This window comes from Panthera onca, chromosome B3 (assembly GCF_046562875.1).
Source record: "Panthera onca isolate mPanOnc1 chromosome B3, mPanOnc1 haplotype 2, whole genome shotgun sequence".
NCBI lineage: Eukaryota > Metazoa > Chordata > Mammalia > Carnivora > Felidae > Panthera > Panthera onca.
In genome coordinates this window covers 41698025-41718402 of record NC_138344.1, presented here as the reverse complement: position 1 = coordinate 41718402, position 20378 = coordinate 41698025, and the positions used below count along the sequence as shown (strand labels likewise).

Genomic DNA, 20378 nt, shown 5'->3' with positions numbered 1-20378 from the left:
CTATGGGTGGCCTCTACCTGCTTCTGAACTGCTGGAAGTCCACCAGGAACTTGCCTTTTGCTCTCTGCATGGCTCTGTGCTTCTATTCCATTTTTGATCCAAGGAGAAGTACAGAAGAGTACATAAAATATATGTACAAATTTAAAAAGAATACTAAAATGAGAGCTCATTGTGACCACCACTAGCTATGTCTTTTACCTTTTTGCCTTTGTATTTTTGTTCTCTTGTTGTCATGTGCTTGGAGTAGTGGGGCTTCCAGCAATACCATCTGATAGAATGCACCTGTCCATTCTAACTGCAGGTGGTGCTCTAGAGACCTCTGTGAGTTTCAGTGCCAAACCCCTGAGTCCTAGGATACCCTGATCTCTTGCTGGTAGTGGCTTTGTTAGCAGCCCCAGTGCTTTATAATTTTTTAGCCCCAGTGTCTCCCTAATAAATATATATATATATTGAAAACTAAATATGCATAATTGTAAAATTGAAATGGATAAGTGTTTAATTTTCTTTAAAATTAACATCGCCATTACTTGTTCAGCAATAATTATACACCTTTTACATGTAGCAATTAAAAAATGTTTTAATGTTTATTTATTTTTGAGAGGGAGAGAGACAGAGACAGAGAGAGTGTGAGCAGGGGAGGGGCAGAGAGAGAGCGGGACACAGAATCCGAAGCAGGCTCCAGGCTCTGAGCTGTCAGCACAGAGTCCCATGTGGGACTGGAACTCACAGAAGGCGAGATCGTGACTTGCGCCCAAGTCGGTGGCTTAACCGACTGAGCCACCAAGGCGCCCCTTTTTGTAGCAATTTGATGTTAGATTTCTTATTTCACAGTAATCTCTGATCATCTACAGATGTCAGAAATGATAGCTAATAGTAAATTATTTCAAGTGCAAAAAAACGTTTAAATGTTTGCAGCAAAAAGAAAAATTGTTTTTAATATGGGCCTGCATATAACTTAACGCTTGATGTGGTGTAACACGCTGGACCTCCAAAAGTAGATTTTAAAAAGGACTCAAGTAAATGGAAGGAGCTGAAATGAGGCATAAAGAAAGGACATGGCAAGAGAGAGAGTTGGGGGGTTGGGCGCGGTGGAAGGAGATGCCTGCAGAGTGGCTGCTGTGTACGTGGCGCTGTTCCAAGAGCTGAAAATCCAAAGTAAAAGTCACAGCTCTCCAAAGAGGTCATAGCCTGTCTGGTAAGCAATCAGATAAGTTCAATGAAAGCGTTAAGTATTATTAAGGAGGTGTGAGCACTGGGGGGGTCAAAAAGGTGTGGCGAGTACTTCCGCTGGGATGGCAACTGGGAAGGCTTCCCTGAGGAGGTGACAGTTGATCTGAGGAGAGGCAGAGAAGAGAAAACCGGTGCGGGGAAAGAAACATCAACAAAGAGACCAGGCAAGGAGATAAAGGGAAAAGAGGAAAGGCTCGATGCTATCGGCGCTCCCGAATCCGGCGTCGACTGCTAAGGTCTGCGCGCGGTCACCGCCTCCTCCTTTCCATCCAGTCCCCTCCCCTCCCCGCGCCTCTGCCGCCCGCCCCGCCTGCGCGAGCTCCGAGGCTTCGGTCTCGCAGCGGACGCCATGTACCGGCTCCTGTCAGCCGTGACGGCCCGGGCCGCGACCCCCGGAGGCTGGGCCTGGGGCCGCGGGCGGCGCGCGGCCCACCACCGCGCTGGCCTGCCGCCCCTCGGCCCCGGCTGGGTCGGGGGGCTGGGGCTGGGGCTGGGGCTAGCGCTCGGGGTGAAGCTGGCGGGCGGGCTGAGGGGCGCCGCCCCCACGCAGTCCCCAGGGGCCCCCGACCCCGAGGCGTCGCCCCAGGCGGAGCCGCTGCCGCCGCAGGAGCAGCCCCTCGCTCCGTGGTCTGCACAGACCCCGATGCTGCCCCCTACCCGGCGCTTCGCCAGAGCCATCGACAGCAGCCGCGACCTGCTGCACCGGATCAAGGTGCGGAGACGGGGGCGTAGGCTGCCGAGAACCCGGCGCCCCGCCACCGGCGTCACCCCGGAATGGGGCGTCTTGGTGGTCATCTCCCGGGCCCGAGCGGACCCCACCCCAGGCGGTGGGATGCCTGCGGTCGGCTTCCAAGAAGGACTTCCCGTTCCCCGGCCGCCCGGCCACGGTCAGACGTTCTTGGGGGTTGCCCAAGTGGGGGCGGAGGTCACCTCGCCCGCCTCGGGGACCGCCCCTTCGCCCTCAGTGCGGACCAGGCACGCCCCTCACCGTTAGCGCCGGTCTTGGCCGAGCCGGGGTGGGCGGGGTCCGGGCGGAGGGGCGGGGTGAGGGCGGGGCCTCGGGAAGGACCTAGAGGTGGGCGCTGGCGGGCGTGCGAGGTGTTTCCGCCTGTCTTTGAACTGTCTGTTCTTTCCCCTTCGCTCTTAGGATGAGGTGGGCGCCCCTGGCATAGTGGTTGGAGTCTCTGTAGATGGAAAAGAAGTCTGGTCAGAAGGTGGGCTCAGAAAAGTGTTATTTAGTGGTTTGTTTTGTGCCAGTTGGCGAATGAAGTTTTGCTGTTTTACCGCGTGGAGTGAATCCCATGAAATGTTCAGTTTTCCTAAGACCATACGTGTTGTAGAGAAAACAATTCTAACGGAATAAAGAATGGGGCCTTCTGTAAACAGCAAAGTTTAAACGTGACTCTTGAAATCATAAAGACGGCTTGTGTCTAAGGACTAGATTTACCGTCCTGAAAGTTGTATATAGAACAATCTGTTACCTCCTGCATATTTGTAGATAACACTTAATACTAGTTAAATTTTAGTTAACAATTGATTGAGCCCCCTGTTCTGTAAAATGCACTAAGAACTAGGGGTATGCATAATTCTCTTAGTGGGTTTTACAATCTACTTTATTACTTTTGTTTTTCCAAACAAAAACTAGAGACTTTGGGAGAGAGATTTCTAATCATTTTATGATACTTTTATCAAAGCATATTTTATAATTTGATTTACTTACCCATTGGACACGAATTGGTCCAACTGGTCATTCCAGGCTTTTAAGAACCCTTTTAGGAAATGTGTCAGATATCATTTAAAGGAATGAGTACTTGTGGGGCGACTGGATGGCTCAGTCAGTTAATTCCTATTTTGGCTCAGGTCATGATTTCCGGGTTGATGGGCTCCGTGCTGGCAGTGCAGAGGGATTCCCTCTCTCTCTCTCTCTCTTCTCTTTCTCTCTCTCTTCTCTTTCTCTCTCTCTCTGCCCCTCCCTTGCTTTCTATTTCTCTCTCTCAAAATAAATAAATAAACATTTTTTAAAAAATAAAGGGCTGAGTGCTTTTTTAATGTTTATTTATTTTTGAGAGAGTGAGTTGGGAGGGGCAGAGAGAGAGAAAGAGAGAGAATCCCAAACAGGCTTCATGCTGTCAGTGCAGAGCCCAGTGCTGGGGCTTGAATTCAGGAACCGTGAGATCATGACCTGAGCTAACATCAAAAGTCCGACACAATCCACTGAGCCACCCAGGTGCCCCCAAAGGAATGAATATTTTTAAGAGAAGTTGATGGGAACAATAAGGTTTTGAATTTAAAGAAAAATGATTCTTCTCCCAAGTATAATTATAGCCTAATCAGAATACTAATTTTATAAAAAATATAATAAATTATATAAATGTCAGCTTTATGGGTGGGGGCTTTATTTTTATGTAAATATTTTTCAGCATAATCTACATTTACAATTTAAAAACAATCATTGTATCCTTTTTGTTCTTTTCAGATTTCAGTTCTTATCGCTTAGATTTTCACACTTTCAGCCTCCAGAAGATAAAAACAAACTTAAAAATTTCTCTAGGACTTTTTTCTTCTGGTTTGCAGCTGAGGTAAACTGATGGTTACCTAGATTGGGTTTGCAGGACACCTTTTCACGTTTACTTTTTTTTTTTTTTAAGTTTATTTATTTTGAGAGAGACTGAGTGCAAGCAGGGGAGGGGCAGAGAGAGAGGGAGAATCTCAAGCAGGCTCTGGGCTGCTGGTGCAGGGAAAGTCAGGAAACTGTGAGATCATGACCTAAGCCAAAATCAAGAGTTGGTTGCTTAACCCACTGAGCCACCCAGGTGCCCCTCACGTTTACTTTTCCTGTGTGGTTATTTTAAGGAATTTAGTGGAAACTCAAGAATAAAAAATAAATATAATCTGAGAACAAAGATGTTTTCTTTAAAGAATATAGAATAACTTACGTGAAATGTGGAATAACTGAATTGTTGAGATAAACTAAGAATAATTAGGATCTGAAGCAGATAGAAAATTGCTATCATGCACAGTGTGTAATTTTGGCTCAGTTAGAAGATTCTTAGCCTTACTGTTGGCAGTGTTACTGAGGTTCTCATCCCTTAAGTGTTGACTTTTTCATCAAAGTGTAATATCAGGGTGCCTGGGTGGTTCAGTTGGTTGAGCCTCCTACTTCGGCTCAGGTCATGATCTTGAGGTTCATGAGTTCAAGCCCTGAGTCGGGCTCTGTGCTGACAGCTCGGAGCCTGGAGTCTGCTTCAGATTCTGTGTCTCCCTCTCTCTGTTCCTCCCCCACTCGCAGTCTCTCTCTCAAAAAATAAATAAACGTTAAAAAAAATTTTTTTAAGTGGAATATCTTTTCCTTTAGATAAATACATGGGATGTTTTAAGATAGTATTGCTTCAGTTTCTGAAGATTCTTTTGACCATGAAGCCTGTTAATAGTGACTTTTTGCTTTTCTTTTTCTAAAGGTTTAGGTTATGCTGATGTTGAGAACCGAGTACCCTGCAAGCCAGAGACCGTTATGAGAATTGCCAGTATCAGCAAAAGCCTCACCATGGTTGCTCTTGCCAAATTGTGGGAAGCTGGGAAACTGGATCTTGATATTCCAGTACAACATTATGTTCCTGAATTCCCAGAAAAAGAATACGAAGGTGAAAAGGTGATGAAACTCATAGTTCATTTTACTGACGGCATGTTAAATGGTTTAAAACGTTTCACAAGATTCTTCAGTTTGTTTTTAATGATTGTTAATGGATTAAAGTTTTTTTTTTATCCAGATGATAAGTGATTGTGTATTTTTCTGAAACTTAAGGCTGAAGATGTGAACATGACATGTTTTTCCAGCAGCAGTTTAAAATGGAAAACAGTACTGAGGCATTATTCTAAGGCTACTAACTTTTTATTATACAGTTTAATATTATAATTGAATTTCCATGTTTTTACAATTAGGTTTCTGTCACAACAAGATTGTTGATCTCCCATTTAAGTGGAATTCGTCATTATGAAAAGGACATGAAAAAGGTGAAAGAAGAGAAAGCTTACAAAGCCTCGAAGATGATGAAAGGGACAGTGGAATCTGACCAAGAAAAAGAGTTCAAAGAAAAAGGAGGCAAAAGTAATGAAAAGAGTGACTTTGCTAAAGCTAAGATAGAGCAAGATAATGATGCCAAAGGCCGGAATTTAAAACCTGGCAAGAAAAAGAATGATTTTGAACAAGGCGAATTATATTTGAAAGAAAAGTTTGAAAATTCAATTGAATCACTAAGATTATTTAAAAATGACCCTTTGTTCTTTAAACCTGGTGAGTGTTAATTCCTTCTCTTAACAAAGTCATCATTATTGAAGTATTAATTTTCAGACAATCTAAGATGATCTCACCCCGAGAGCACTGGATGTGGTTGATGATTGCGGCATGGGTTTCGCTGTTAGACAAGTGTGGGCCTTTTTGTCTGTAGTTCTTGACACAGCCTACCCTCCAGGTAGCAAGTTGTTTAGATTTAGCCTTATCAGTCATTTAGTGGATTTTCTGTATCAAGAGATTTTTGAAAAATTAGGGAGAAATGTTATAATGTTCTCCAAATAAAATCTGGACCAAAGAGGGCATGATGAAATATTGCCAATATGTCAGTGTTTAGTGTCTAATTTAGTGTTTAAATTGCTCCACTTATTTTCTGTTTTCACTCCTTAAAGAAAATAGTTTTCATCAACTTAATTTTATTTCCCAAAAATCTGACTACAAAAAATGTTTGTAAACATATTTTTTGGTATGATGCCTACCAAAACCACTTAATATCTTTGAATTTACCATAAGCTTATGTACTTCTATTCCATTTCTATTTTAAAAGTTGTTTTCTACCATGAAGACATATTATATAGGTATAATTAATAAGGACAAAGGAATAGAATTCTGGATTTTGTCTTAAAAAATCAGGTTACAATTATTAGCACAGATCATACAATCTGTGTTTCCAGAATCCCAAATGATATAAAGGTATGTATTTGAAATGTATCTGTATTTGAATATATATTTGTATTTTAATGTATATTTGAAACAAAGTCTTTCTACCTACATATACTTTATTAAAATAAGAAAGTACACAACTAATTCATGCCTTAAACAATGAGTATTAGATATACTAAGAACAAGACCGTTAACTCAAGAAACCAAATTTGCTTTTCTTCCCCTTCCTGTTTTGTTACCAGTTTGAAGGATTTTAATTTAATTTTGAGGAAGGATAAGTTTGCTTATTCATTATCGCAGAAGGAGTAGATTCATGTGAAATTTTAAGTATTCTGATCTTCATTGAATCATGGAGTAAGCAGGGCCATTGCAAAGGTGACAAAATTTATTAACATATCACCCATTATCTTTTTCTAAATGCTGAAGTAAAATATCCCAGTTGTAAAGGTATGCCAGTTTTCAGTAGGAACCGTTTTATGATTGTAAATAATAATGAAGCATTTTCTTTTCTTCCCTCCCCCTTGCAATGATGTCTCAAGGTAGTCAGTTTTTGTATTCAACTTTTGGCTATACCCTACTGGCAGCCATAGTAGAAAGAGCTTCAGGATATAAATATTTGGACTATATGCAGAAAATATTCCATGACTTGGATATGCTGACAACTGTGCAGGAAGAAAATGAGCCAGTGATTTACAATAGAGCAAGGTAAATGATACCGTCTGGTGCGTCTAGCTGTATCACATCTTAACGCTGTGTTGTCCATTAAAAGTCAAACTTTCCTTGTCTCCGTTCCAAAATCACATGTGCCACATTTTAGAGCTTTTCCGCATGTCTGTTTTTCCATCTATAAAGTAAGAGAAATTGAATGTATTTGCAAAGTACCCCAAGTTCCTCAGATGAAAGACAGCAATAATAATTTCAACTCATTATTAATTGAACCAAAATTGCACCTATCATGGGCATCTATAATATGCTCTTCCATCATCTCTTTTCTTATGTTGTAGCTAATACTTTACCTTTTATTATTTTTTAATGGTTTTTCAATTTTGAAATGATTTAATACTTAATAGAAAAGTCACAAGATGAAGTACAAAGAATTCCCATATACCTTTCACCTGGATTCCCCAAATGTTGTCTTTTTACCACATTTGCTTTATTCATTCTTTTTTTCTCAACCATTTGGAAATAAGTTGCAGACATGGTGCCCCTTTACCCGTAAATACTTAAATATATATTTTCTAAAAATAAGGACATTCAGGAAATGAATATCAACACAATACTTCTATCAGATCTACAGACCTTATTCAAATTTTGCCAGTTCTTCCAGTAATGTCCTTTATAGCAAAAGAAAGGGAAAAAAAATTATTTTCGGGTTCAGGATCTAGTCCAGGTACATACATTACATTTAGTTGTCATGTCTCTCAGAAGTCACATGAGGTCAGTCCATCCCATTGTTGGTGATGGTGACTTAATTGCTTTTTGAGGTGGCACTGATAGGTTTGTCCCCTCTAGAAGTTTGAGTCATTTAATTGAAATGTATCAAGCTAAAATTTTATCATAATTTTTACTAGTGATTTGTAAAAGGGGTATTGGGAGAGAATTTTTGAGACTAATGACTATGATGAGTTGTATGGTTGTGTTTTCTTTTGCATTTCACTCATTACTATTTGGTTTGTTAGAGAGGTAACACATTTAACAAAGCAACTGTTACTTTTATTTTGTATATGTTTCTTAGTTCATGCTTTGCAAATGGCCTAATGGTACTTTCATAGTGGATTGTTTTAGCTTTATCTTCTTATCCCTTTATTGGTTTTGTTCAGTCTTCTGTTATAGTTAGTTAAATTGCCATTTTAAAATTACCAGTTTATTTAAAAGGATTAAATGTACATTGCAAATCAGCCTAAAAGAGGTTTTTTTGGATCTAAAAGAAATTAGGTTAGCAGCAAACAATGAATTTTAATTTTAAAATGGCCTATGGCTCTCAACCTCTTCAAACAAGTAGTGTTTATTATTTTTAGATCCCACGTTACATTCTCCTGGAAAGCATAAGAAAATGCCGGAGTTTGTCAATTGAATCTAAAATGATTCTCTAGTAAAGATGCCATAGATGCATGACCTTATTTTGTTTTAGATCCAGGCATTTGATAAGGCTTATACTTATATGTAAGGGGGAGAGAACATTAGGTGTAATCACTGAGCTTCTTTTCTAAACCGAAAATGAAGACTCTATGAAGGTACAGACTGCAGGGCACTTACTTGCTGTTCGTGTCTTGCACGAAAATCAAAATATGGCATATCATGCTGAGTTAATTTCAGCTTATCTCCCATTCTTAAAAAAAGAAAGAAAAGAAAAGGCCATGGGTTTCCATTTCTTTTGTTAAAGGCTCCTGTCAGCTCTGATTTGTTAGATTTTGATAGTACCCAGTGGAACTAAAGGGGTAGTTGATTCATTTTAGTTCTAGTAAATGGGCTGCTGAAACAGGGCACTAGAAGAAGGGAATATTGTTACCTATGAAAATGGTCTGTCTGTTTGCTTTGCTTTTGTTTTACTTACTACAGTATCTATTTGGGCCTCTAAAACTCAACTCTGATTCTTTTTTTGGTAATAATTATTTTAAAAGAGCTTGAAAGCACTAGCTTTTTAAGTGAGTTCAGGGAGTATAAGGAAATTTCAGAGATACGGTTTTTTAAAGACAAAAAAATCTTAAAGTAAAACTTAGTAAATGCGTATGTTTCTATTTGTTTATGTTAAACAAGTTCACTGCTTTGTTAGTCTCCTGACTCCTTGATCATAATCATAAATTTAAGCATATTTATATTATCATAACAGGCTTGTTAGAGTTATTATAACCCAAGAGTAAATACGTATCATCTTTATCACTTCTCTGTGTGTATATCTGTGTGTTTAAAATAATACCTCCCAGTGTCTGTCACCTGTTTAGGGTATTTCCCTGGAATCCCATCCCAAAATACTACTTATATTTCTTTGGCCACAATTTTAGCAACAGGCCACACTTAGCTGTAAGAGATGCAGAGAAATTAGTTTTTAGCTGGATACATTGATGTCTTGAATAAAACTGGGATTTTCTTAAATGGAAGATGAGGAACATTGACTTAGTATACACAAATAGATATATTAATTCTGTATAACAAGTATATTCTGTATAGGCAAGTAAACTAAATAACCCTTTAAGCAAATACCCATGGGGGGAGTGGACTGAATATTCTTGTACTGAAAGACGCTCAGTTTATTGATAGGGGAATCCCTAGTCAGTGCATTAGCTTATTTTCATTTTATTTTTTTAAAGAATATTAAAAAAATTTTTTAATGTTTATTTATTTTTGAGGGAGAGAGAGAGACAAACAGAATCTGAAACAGGCTTCAGGCTCTGAGCTGTCAGCACAGAGCCCTACATGGGGCTTGAATTCACAGACTGCGAGATCATGACCTGAGCCAAAATTAGATGCTTAACCCACTGAGCCACCCAGGTGCTCCGCCCTTTTTTTTTTTTTTTTAAGATTTTTATTTTCATTAGTTTATTTTTAGACTCTGCTCATATTTTCTGAGTTTGGCATAATAGTTGGCAACAAAAATCGCTTTTATAATTGGATGGGACCGAAAGCTAATACAATGGATGCTTTCCAAAGTGTTTGCTATAGTTTGACAGTGTAGATATGGTTTGTACCTCCAGTTATTATCTTTGTGATTATTGCTTATTAGCTTTGTTTCCTACAGTATCTTCCATAATTAAGCATTGTTACTTAGGTAGCTCTTTTCTGTGCCATTAGCTGATAGGCTCTCAAGTAATAGGTTCAATCCAAATGTTAATGCTAAATGTCAAAGTGTGGGATTGGTTTTTATAATATGCATTGCAAATTTTGTGGGTTTTTAAACTTCTCATAACAATATAACATGAACTGGTGCATATTGATCTCTAAAGGGATTTAAGAAGCATTGTAAAAATAAAAATATTTTCAATTTCTAAGTTGATATAGATTTCTATAGTTATATAATGCTGTTGTGCAGAATCTAGAGATTCTTAAATAAGTAGGAAGAGGCTGTTTGTCATCTGGCATTATTCCATCAGTTACTCGGTTACAAAGATGTCTCAGTAACTTACTCAAGAACTTGTGTCTATATTCCATTCTTTTTAGAGCAGAAATTCCTTAAGAATTTGAAATGGTAAACATATCTTTTAGCTGAACAAAATTATTTTCACGAAAAGTAATTAACTTGTTCTCTGTGAAAAGGAATCAAGAGATTAAAGCCTAGAATTTGTTTATTTAAAGTTTGGAATTCTTGACTGGAGTCTGAAATTCTCCATATTTTTATATTTTAAAAGAGGAATGCCTGAGGAGTACTAATTTCCAGCTTTGATATAAGCAGTTTGGAATGCTTTACTTTTAAAAGAAAGTTACTCACAGCTGATTATCAGCCAAAATATACTGGTGGTTCTCCCCTAGTTTACAAATTTGGAGTTCACTGTAAAACATACATTACCCAATGAGAAAATGTATTTCTATTATGTGGTTTCATTTCGATTTCACTGGCTGGAATTAGAAGTGTAATCAGAGTTCAGGAAGAAAGTAAGGAGGCCCTAAAATATGGGAGAAGCCATAGGAATGAAGGAAGGGAAAAGGGTAAGTCACAAAGCAGAAGTTGAATCATAGAATTTAGCATCTTGATGGATGTGAGAGTTGAGGGCAAGAGAGTCAACCAGGGTTTTAATGGAGATGAGAAATATGAGAAGAAGTTTTGGAAGAGATTAATTTAATTTTGGACATGTTCATTATGAGAAACGAGAAGACCAAACACATATCAAGTCATTGGTTCTCAAGAGAGCATATTAAGATTCTCTGTAGGCTTCCCCCCCCCCATCTTCAAAGCACTTACCTTTGGCCACCCCTGCTTCTCCCAGTGTTATGCCTCAGACTTTTAGGGGACGTATAAGATTCTTGAAGGAAGGAAGAAAGGAGTGATTTTTCAAATTATATATGCCCACATTCCCTCCAAAGTTATGAATTTTGAGGGAAGGGTACAATTTTGAGAGCGGGGAGGCCCACAGGTGATTCTGATAAACAACTTTCCTGCCTTTCCCCAAAACCAGATTTGAGAATTATTAATGCTAGTAGAAAATCTGATTGTAATTTGGAACAGGGGCTGTGGAACTGATGGAGATTTATAGTTATCTCTGTAGAAGAGAAGACTTGGGAAAGCGGGGCCACGGTGATTGAAGGAGATGTAGGAGATGTAGGGAATCGGGATTGAGATCTAGAAGCGGAGAGCAGACTGGCCCAAGGGGGAGTCTGGAGGAAAATCTGGTTAACAGTGCTGCAGGGGCAAATAGGATACAGCCTGGATGAGGGAATTAGGAGAGCTTTGAAAACCTACAAGAGAGCTGTTGAGTGACTAAAGACCAGAAGCCAGGTTTTAAGGAGTTGAATGACTAGAGAGGGTGAGTGCGTGGAAACAGAAGGTATGGGCTGCTCTGTGTAGTTGGGAAGTAAATGAGAAGAGAGAAAGGACTGACAACTGGAAGCTGTAACGAGGATAAAAAGATAAAAGGCTTCCCCCCCCCCCCTTAGGATACAGAAAACCAGAGCATTTTGTGAACTAAAGTGAAGGAGTCAAGGCTCCTAGCGTGACATAGAAAGTTCTTTGTGACCTGTCCCCTGGCCCATGTCTTGTCTTCCAGCATCACCTTCTGCCACTTATCCCCTCAAACTCTCTGCCTCAGCCAAAAGAACGACTTTGCTCCCCAGCCTGGCCTCTGTAATCGGCCATTTCAACAAGGCTCACTCTCACTAGTGCTCAGGAGTCCTCACATCCATCTTGCTAATCACCCCACAACCTGTTTCTCAGAGTGTGGTCCAGGATCCAGCAATATTGGCATCACCTGAGAGCTTGTTAGAATTGCAGAATGTTACCCCCTCCCCAGACCCACTGAAGAATCTGCATTTTAACAAAATCCCCAGGTGATTCATATAGTGCTTTGAAATTTATCCAGCAAGACTGTTAGCACCTTGAAAGCAGCCGGTGTATGGTTTAACCTGTCTCTCCAGTGCCTTCCAAGGTGTCTCCATTAAATATTTGGCCAACAAGTGATGTTTTCATGTATTGAAAACTTTTTTTTTAATGTTTATTTACTTTTTTTTGAGAGAGAGAGAGACAGAGACAGAGGCATGAGCGAGGGAGGGGCAAAGAGAGGGAGACACAGAATCCGAAGCAGGCTCCTGGCATTGAGCTGTCTGAACACAGCCCGACACAGGGCTTGAAGTCATGAATGGTGAGATCATGACCTGAGCTGAAGTCAGACACTTAACCGACTGAGCCACTCTATATTGAACACGTTTAATGAGCACTCAGTGGATGGCAAATACTGTTCTAGATAGGGGAATCATCAAGGAGCAAGATAGGTAAGGTTCCTGCTTTTATGGGAAAAAGACAAACAGGCTAAGAATTTCAGATACTGATAGGAAGAAAATAAAAGAGAACATGGGATAAAGAGTAACATGGAGAGAGGTAGGGGATCTATTTGAAATACATTGGTTTTAGACATGACTGATAAGGAAGGCTAAATTGCCTTGTTGCAAATACAGAAATAAGTCTGGCACAAAAGAAGCAACGGAAGATGTTCTAAGTGATGAGATCAAAGAAGGAGGGACAAAATCATATTGGATGGTGAGTCTCAATGCCATTAGACCCTCTGCCCCTTAATTTCACAAATATTTTATAATACTTCTTTTAATATCCTGAAAGGAAAGTTGTAGATCATATAACATATACTCACTACTCTAAAATAAAAGAAGAGGGGCACTTGGGTGGCTCAGTCAGTTGAGCATCCGACTTCAGCTCAGGTCATCATCTCACGATTTGTGAGCTCGAGCCCCATGCCAGGCTCTGTGCTGACAGCTCAGAGCCTGGAGCCTGCTTCAGATTCTGTGTCACCCTCTCCCTCTGCCCCTCCTCTGCTCGCACTCAGTCACCCTCTCTCCCAAAATAAATAAACATTAAATAAAGAAGAAATAAGAGAAATGTAATTTATAATACATAGTAGATATTTCAATATGTTTGTTTACTCAGAACATTGGAAGACATGATAAAGTCAGATGCAACTTAATACATAAAAGCATCCTAAATGTAACAACTGTAAATGCAGACCACCACAGGTATATTGTATTGGTGCTTCAACTCATGCCTTTGTTGGCCACCTCTGGCTAAAGGTTTGAGCAAAATAAAGTGCAGTCTTTCTTCAGTTTTCACAGTAGTTACTTTCAAGAAAAAGGCATTGTAGAATAAAAACATGCAAAAAGTACTTTGTGTTTATGTACCAAATGGAGAGGTTTGAGGCTCAGCCCACTATAAATAGATTTTTTACTTCCATGAGTGTCTGGTGGGATAGTGGAAGGTCTTACACGGTATGGGAGAATACCACTTTGTGGGACTTTTCCATACATCATAAGAAGTTTAGGACGCTTGAGCCTTTATCCACTAAATGTCAGAGCCCTCTAATAATTGTGCCACCTAAACAAATGCCTCCAAAAATGTCCCTTAAGGACTTAGTTCTGCCTCTGTTGAGGACCATCAATTGTGTTGTAGTCCATCATAAGAAACTTGGGTTTTGTCCTCAAAGTGGTAACCATTGGAAGTTTTCAAATGGATGGAAGAAGGGGGAGGGAGACACAGTCTCAGGCTTCTGCGTGGAGAATAGACTGCAAGGAGATAAAATGATCTCGGAAGTAGAACTGGTGGAACAAGGGTGTAGAGGCAAAAAGGCAGTCAGAGATGCAGGTAGTAGAATTAGTCTTAAAAATAATAGGACATTTTCATAAGTGACCGGAAAGGAGACAATAACGCGTGATAATGTAAATGCACTTTAAGATAAAAATGGCAGTTTGAGGCCATCTAAAGCACCTAGAGTAGGCTGGAATTTTCTCAGTAAAACAAAGGATATAGTTGTCTGCTCACTGGCCAGGGGTGGATGACCAAGGGTGGAAGAGATTGGAAGTAGCTCTTGTGAAGAACATACCAGATAATAACCAGGAAAAGAAGGAGATTTGGTAACAGCAGTGACAACCCTTAGCAAGAGTATGACTTGAGACCAGTCAGCTTTGTTGTGTGAGTATCTGCAGCCTTTCTTGGCAGATAAGGATCCAAAGAAAGGGGTGCCTAAATTTATTCAGGATTGGCAGATTGGTGAGTGAGGAACCCAAAGGTGCTAGTAAGACCACAGCTGAAACAGTAGTTCAGGCTAAAACAGAAAGTCAGGTGAGATCAAGAGGAACTCCAAGACCTGGGGAGATGGGGAAGAGTCGAGGGGGAATAGATGGGAGTCCAGGGGGAATAGTCACAATGAGGGCAAGAGAGCAGGTTCAGTTGGAGAGTTTGGCAGGACTGGAAATCACAGTCCCAGGAAGAAATTCCCGAGTTCGAGACCCTGCCGATAAAGCAGCTGAAAGTAATGGTGAGCTTGAGTCTGACAGTGTTAGGAATAGCCAAGGTGGGAAGAAGATGAAGGTCATCACAGATGGACAGCACACTGCAAACCTGAGAGCACATTTTGTTACGCATCTTGAAAGAACGGATTCTCCTGAACCACGTTTCATTTTATGTCTAATTATTGTGTGATTTCATTCCATTTACCTAATATGGATGGTGCAGTCTCCTCCTATTAGAGTAGAAAGCTCATGAGGTCAGGCGCTTGGTCTCTTTTGTTTAACATTTCATTCCAGCATCTAAGCAGCGCCACATGCATAGTAAGTGCTCCACCAGTAATTGTTGAGTGTGTGAGTAAATGAAAGCTAACGTTTGTTAGGTAGCTACCAGAAATGTGCAAAGGGATTCAGGCACGCATTCCTAACTCAGCAAAGCAGGTATTTTTGTCACCACTTCACAGATTAGGATGCTGAAGCAGAGAGGCAACAGACAGCCTGGGTTTGAATCCAACTCTGCCTCTTACAAGCTTTGTGACCTGGGACCAGTTAATTTATACCGTCTGTGCCTCAGTTTTCTATCTGTAAAATAGAAATTATAGTGGTACCTACCTCCAACTGTCATTAGTTCATACTTACATAGTTCTTAGAACAATGCCTGGCACAAAATAAGAGCTGTGTAAGTGTTAGTCAAATAAAATAAGCATATTTTACTAGCTAGGAAGGGTGAGTTGGGATTCAAACAGCTTTGCAAACTCCACTTTCTCTCACTACACCAAGAAAGTACCATGTGACATCGCTACACATAGTATTTCCATGGCATTTTTAACCAGGAGATGTAGTCTCCTTACAAATATTAATTTTATTCTTAAATATCCGGATGTATACACTTGTAGTTATAAAAGTTACATGTGGCACATGATTCATTGCCCCCAAGGACTGGGAATATCTACCAAACAAGAAGTGTTTTTGCATATGCACAGCGTAAATGTATCATGTATAACAATCAGTACATTTTTACCAGTATTAAAAGTATAATACACTCAGAATGGGCAAGCCATGCCAATAGGGGGGAAAAAACACACATTCTATGCTTTGATTACTCAATTATTTATGTTTTTATTAGAATCTGAATCATACTGAAAATCAGTGGTTTCTGAGAATGATCGCTCCATGAAAACACATTCTGTCTCATGTACATATTTTCCTATTCATTTTCATATGTAAAGTCAGTAGTAGACTATTAAATTTTTAATGACCATTCTTATTTCATTTTAGATTTTACGTTTACAATAAAAAGAGACGTCTTGTCAACACACCTTACGTGGATAACTCCTATAAATGGGCTGGTGGTGGATTTCTGTCTACAGTGGGTGACCTTCTGAAATTTGGGAATGCAATGCTGTATGGTTACCAAGTCGGGCTGTTTAAGAACTCACATGAAAATCTTTTACCTGGATATCTCAAACCAGAAACGATGGTTATGATTTGGACACCAGTCCCTAACACAGAGATGTCTTGGGATAAAGAGGGTAAATATGCGATGGCATGGGGTGTCGTGGAAAAGAAGCAAACATATGGTTCTTGTAGGAAGCAACGGCATTATGCCTCACATACTGGAGGTGCAGTGGGTGCCAGCAGTGTCCTGCTGGTCCTTCCTGAAGAACTGGATGCGGAAGCTATAAATAACAAGGTTCCCCCAAGAGGAATAGTTGTTTCTATCATATGTAACATGCAATCGGTTGGCCTCAACAACACTGCTTTAAAGATTGCTCTGGAATTTGATAAGGACAGATCTGACATATCTTAACATCACAGGTATAAAATGAGCTGTTTTATTCTTGTTGTTGTCTTTGGAAACATGAATCCCAAAATACATGAGGTTTTTTAAAAATAGATTTGTAATAGAGTATAATTGAATGCAGAGAATTATGTACCTCTAATTGCTTACTTTTGTAATTGTCTTTTATTGTAGGATTAGTTCTTTATACTCAGGGAAGTAACTATTATTTTTACTTTTTGAAAAAACGTGTTAATTCTTGAATAAAATATTCTGATAAAAAATATATTTTTGAACGTGTAATATAAAGCAAATGTCATTCTACAGGAAAGTTCAAATACTGTTATTTTAATATGACAGCAGAAACAAGTTTATGAGAAACTGTATATTATCTATTGCAGTTTAAAAGAACAAAAAATTAACTCATGGTTTCTGAGGCTTAAGAATTCAGTAGCCTGGCTGGGTGAGTCTGGCACCAGTCTCTAATGAGGTTGCAGACAAGATGTAGTCATCTCAAGGCTTCTCCTGAGCTGGAGGAAATTCTTCTAAAATGGCTTACTCGCTTGACTGGTGGTTAGAGGTCTCAGTTTCTCACCATGTGGGCCTCTCCGTAGGACTGCCTAAGTATCTTAGTCTCATGTTAATTGGCTTTTCCCAGAGCAAGTGATTCGAGGGACATTGAGAGAGAGGGACAGAGAAAGAGGGAGGGAAATAGGGAGAGCCATAAGCCAGGCAGAAGTCAGTGTCTTTTATAGCCTAGCCTCAGAAATCATCTACCATCACAGATGCTATATTCTCTAGATCACACAGACCAGCCATGATACAATCTTGGAGGGATTACACAAGGTATGAATATTAGGAAGTGGATGGAGATCATGGGGGGTCATCTACCACAGTCTGACCTCTGCTCTAAAAATCGTAAGATTTTTTATGTTCTCAGCATAACAACCAACTGAGAAAAAGGCACTGATGTCTTCATACTTCTCTCATTTTGAAAAAGGCAATTCCTGTGAGCAATGAATCAGATCCTGCTTGATGCTGTGGTCCTATCCGTTCCAGCTCTAACTGTTCAGCAACTTCCTGTAAACCACCTTTGAGATTTTTGCAGCTCTTCATGAGGTACTTCACATCATATATGACAGGAAAAAATAATCAAAGGATCTCCAAGAAGTCAAGTTCTTCAGGCAAGTTAGAGTTGGTCAGGATTTTCATTAAATAGCCAAGGTCATAACCACTATGAAATGATAACATTTGACCCCTTCACAGAGGACCACTCCCGATGTCATAAGAAGTTCTGCAAAGTACTGGGTCTCAATTCCTTCCTCCTCATGTTTCTTAAACTGGATGCCAGATGTTGTTAGTAGCTCTATAGAGTCCTGGGCATACATGTCCTCCGTCAAATTAAATTTAAAATTAAACTGCCAAGTTGAAGTTCCCTGGAGGGTATTCTCCTTGCTCATTCACAAATGTCAGTCCTAGCTGAATTATCTTTAACAAGTCTACATTAATGTCCTTTCTACATACAAAATACGCTTACCTCCTCCCAAGTTTTCCAGAAATTTCTTTCCATTATAGTATCCGCTCATAGCCCAGTATCTATCGTGTAAATCCGGTCTAGGTATGGATAAGGTTCCTTGGGGGTAGTTCCTGAAGTATAGTTCCTCTGTATCTGAGATCTGTGAACTAAAGACAAGTTATTTGCTCCCCACATGTGGAACATGCAATGGCACAACATATGTACAGTTATTGCTATAGACCCTCCTCTTCAGAAAGTGGGGAAACGGAAGACATACATGAGTTCTAGCAATTCTGAAATCCAACCAGACGCAGGTTGGCAGCTCCTTGATTAGTACTCAAGGCCTGGGGATAATTCTTTGTTCTTGGCTATATTCTCCAGGCCGCTGGTTCCGCCCACTGAGTTATAATTTGTTCATGAAAGGTAGCATGTGTTGGTAGCTGAGTGGCTTTCTCAGCCTGCTTTCTGCTCATATAAGTTTGAGGCCCAAAGGCCTCTTTTGTGCTCTGTCCTTTCAGTCTAAGTAGTGTTCCTGCCAATATAATTTGTTTCAACCTGGCAAGTTTCCTACAAATCTCACGGGGAGGTGGGGTGGGGGGCAGGTTCATGTTAGTAAACATTAGAAACACTTGTTTCTAATAAACCCTGTTGTTTATATAGCCCTCTGAGGCACCATCTTGGTTCTTCCAGCAGTGAAAGGATTTTATAGTCAGGACCTCAGCTTCATCTTTAAACCGTGTTTTCCAGGAAGTGCCCTAAATTTTATCTTTGCCTTGAAGCCATTTCTTAATTTTAGCTTCATTTGCCATCTGGAGAGTCTGGGAATTTTCCAAACCATCCATTATTGATTCTTTTTATCAAGTAGTCCTTCCTTTAGCTTATGTCTCTCGTGCCTTTGGTATAAGCAGCAGGAAGAAGCCAGGAGGCACATTGAACACTGGACATCTCAGCTGGATTCCCCCGTTTACTGGGCACATTTTCTACTTTCTGTGTTCCTGCAGGCCAAAAGTGTTTCTGCCACTGCAAAATTAGAATTCCTTTCCTCCGATTTCCAATAAGATTTTCCTTACTGTCCTTTAAGGCCACAGCTTCAGCCTCAAAGGCCATCATGCTTCTGAAGGGTTTCTTCGAGGCTCCTGAGGTTTTCACTAACACCCTCTTCAAAGTCCATCCAACTTCCAGCCCCTGCTCTGTTCTAAATCCACTCCCACATTTTGGGTTTCTGTTACAGCCACACTCTATTTCCAGATCACAAATCTGTAATGTGAAAAAACACATACTTCAGATACAATTCACAATTCATATACCTTAAAATTCACCCTTTTAAGGTGGTACAATTCATTGGTTTCTAGTATATTCACAGGTGTACACCCATTCAATTCCAGAACATCTTCACCCCAAAAAAGAAATACTCATTACCAATTGTTCCCCATTCCTTTCTCATCCGAGACCCTGGAAACCACCCACCTACTTTCTGTCTCTTTGGATTTGCCTATTATGGACATTTCACATCAATAGGATCATCCAATATGTGGCCTATTTCGTCTGCCTTCTTTCATTTTGTACAATGTGCATTAGTTATCTATTGCATTAACAAATTATCCCATCTCACAATTTCTGTGTTTCACAAATGTGGGCGCAGCTAAACTGGTTGTAGCTCAGGGTCTGTCCTGTGGTTACAGACACTATGTGAGCAAAACCTTCAGTCATCTGAAGGCTTGCCTGGGACCAGAGGATCTTATGTTAACGTGGCTTCCCCATGTGGCTATAGGCAAGAGGCCTCCATTACTTGCTACTGGCTTAAGGCAAGAGATCTCAGTTTCTCACCACATGGACCTAGCCATAGATCTGCTTGATTGTCCTATAGCATCCCCAAAGTTGAGTAATTGAAGAGAGGACGAGGTAAATGCCACAATGTCTGCTATAATCTAGCCTTGGAAGTCCTTTACCATCGCTTACGACAAATTCTTCTGATCACACAGACCAACCCTGATTCAGTGTGGGAGACTGGCTCCGCAGATGGTTTCTTAGAGCGTTGACATATTAGGAAATTTTATTGTAACAGCCATAGACGAATATATTGGGGATACACTCAATTCAGGAAAATTCAAAAAGATAGCAGTTTTCCTACACTCTAATAAAAGAGGGGTTTTCTTTACTTCTGAGCCCTAAGCCTGTTTCTTCACTTTCCACTTTGATCTGTAAAGGTAAATACATGGATGTTTCTGAGTTGGTTGAAGTATAGAGAAAGCAGCTCTCTCTCTATAACTGATCCATTTGATCTCCTTATTCCTTTCTGGCTTCTGATCTCTAAGTCTTGTATTCATATTGGTCAAAGTTTTCAATCCATGCTGTTTTTGATAAACGTGAAAAGGTCATGCCTTCTTTTAATTGATTAAATTTAATGTTTAAATTTTAAAATATGTTGTGACTTAAAGCAATAAAATTATGGCAACTTATTTATTTTT

The 20378-nt window shown here is 40.0% G+C and overlaps 1 protein-coding gene and 1 pseudogene across 4 annotated transcripts; one reads left to right on the top strand and one right to left on the bottom strand.

The window, feature by feature from the left end:
• The first annotated feature begins 1347 nt into the window (after positions 1-1347).
• On the top strand, positions 1348-17819 carry LACTB (lactamase beta). Of its 4 annotated transcripts, XM_078448698.2 has the most exons (7): positions 1499-1942; positions 2378-2444; positions 4689-4879; positions 5170-5521; positions 6721-6886; positions 15893-16432; positions 17395-17819. In XM_078448698.2, exons 1-6 carry the CDS (start codon positions 1580-1582, stop codon positions 16422-16424), a joined length of 1671 nt encoding a protein of 556 aa, XP_078304824.1. In that variant the 5' UTR covers positions 1499-1579; the 3' UTR covers positions 16425-16432; positions 17395-17819. The 4 variants fall into 4 exon arrangements, with proteins under 4 accessions (XP_078304825.1, XP_078304826.1, XP_078304824.1 ...); XM_078448699.2 differs by lacking the exons at positions 1499-1942; positions 17395-17819 and adding an exon at positions 1348-1466 and having other exon boundaries at positions 15893-16508; XM_060618364.2 differs by lacking the exon at positions 17395-17819 and having other exon boundaries at positions 15893-16508.
• On the bottom strand, positions 17364-19017 carry LOC132669638 (CCR4-NOT transcription complex subunit 7 pseudogene; annotated as a pseudogene).
• Positions 19018-20378: the final 1361 nt, after the last annotated feature.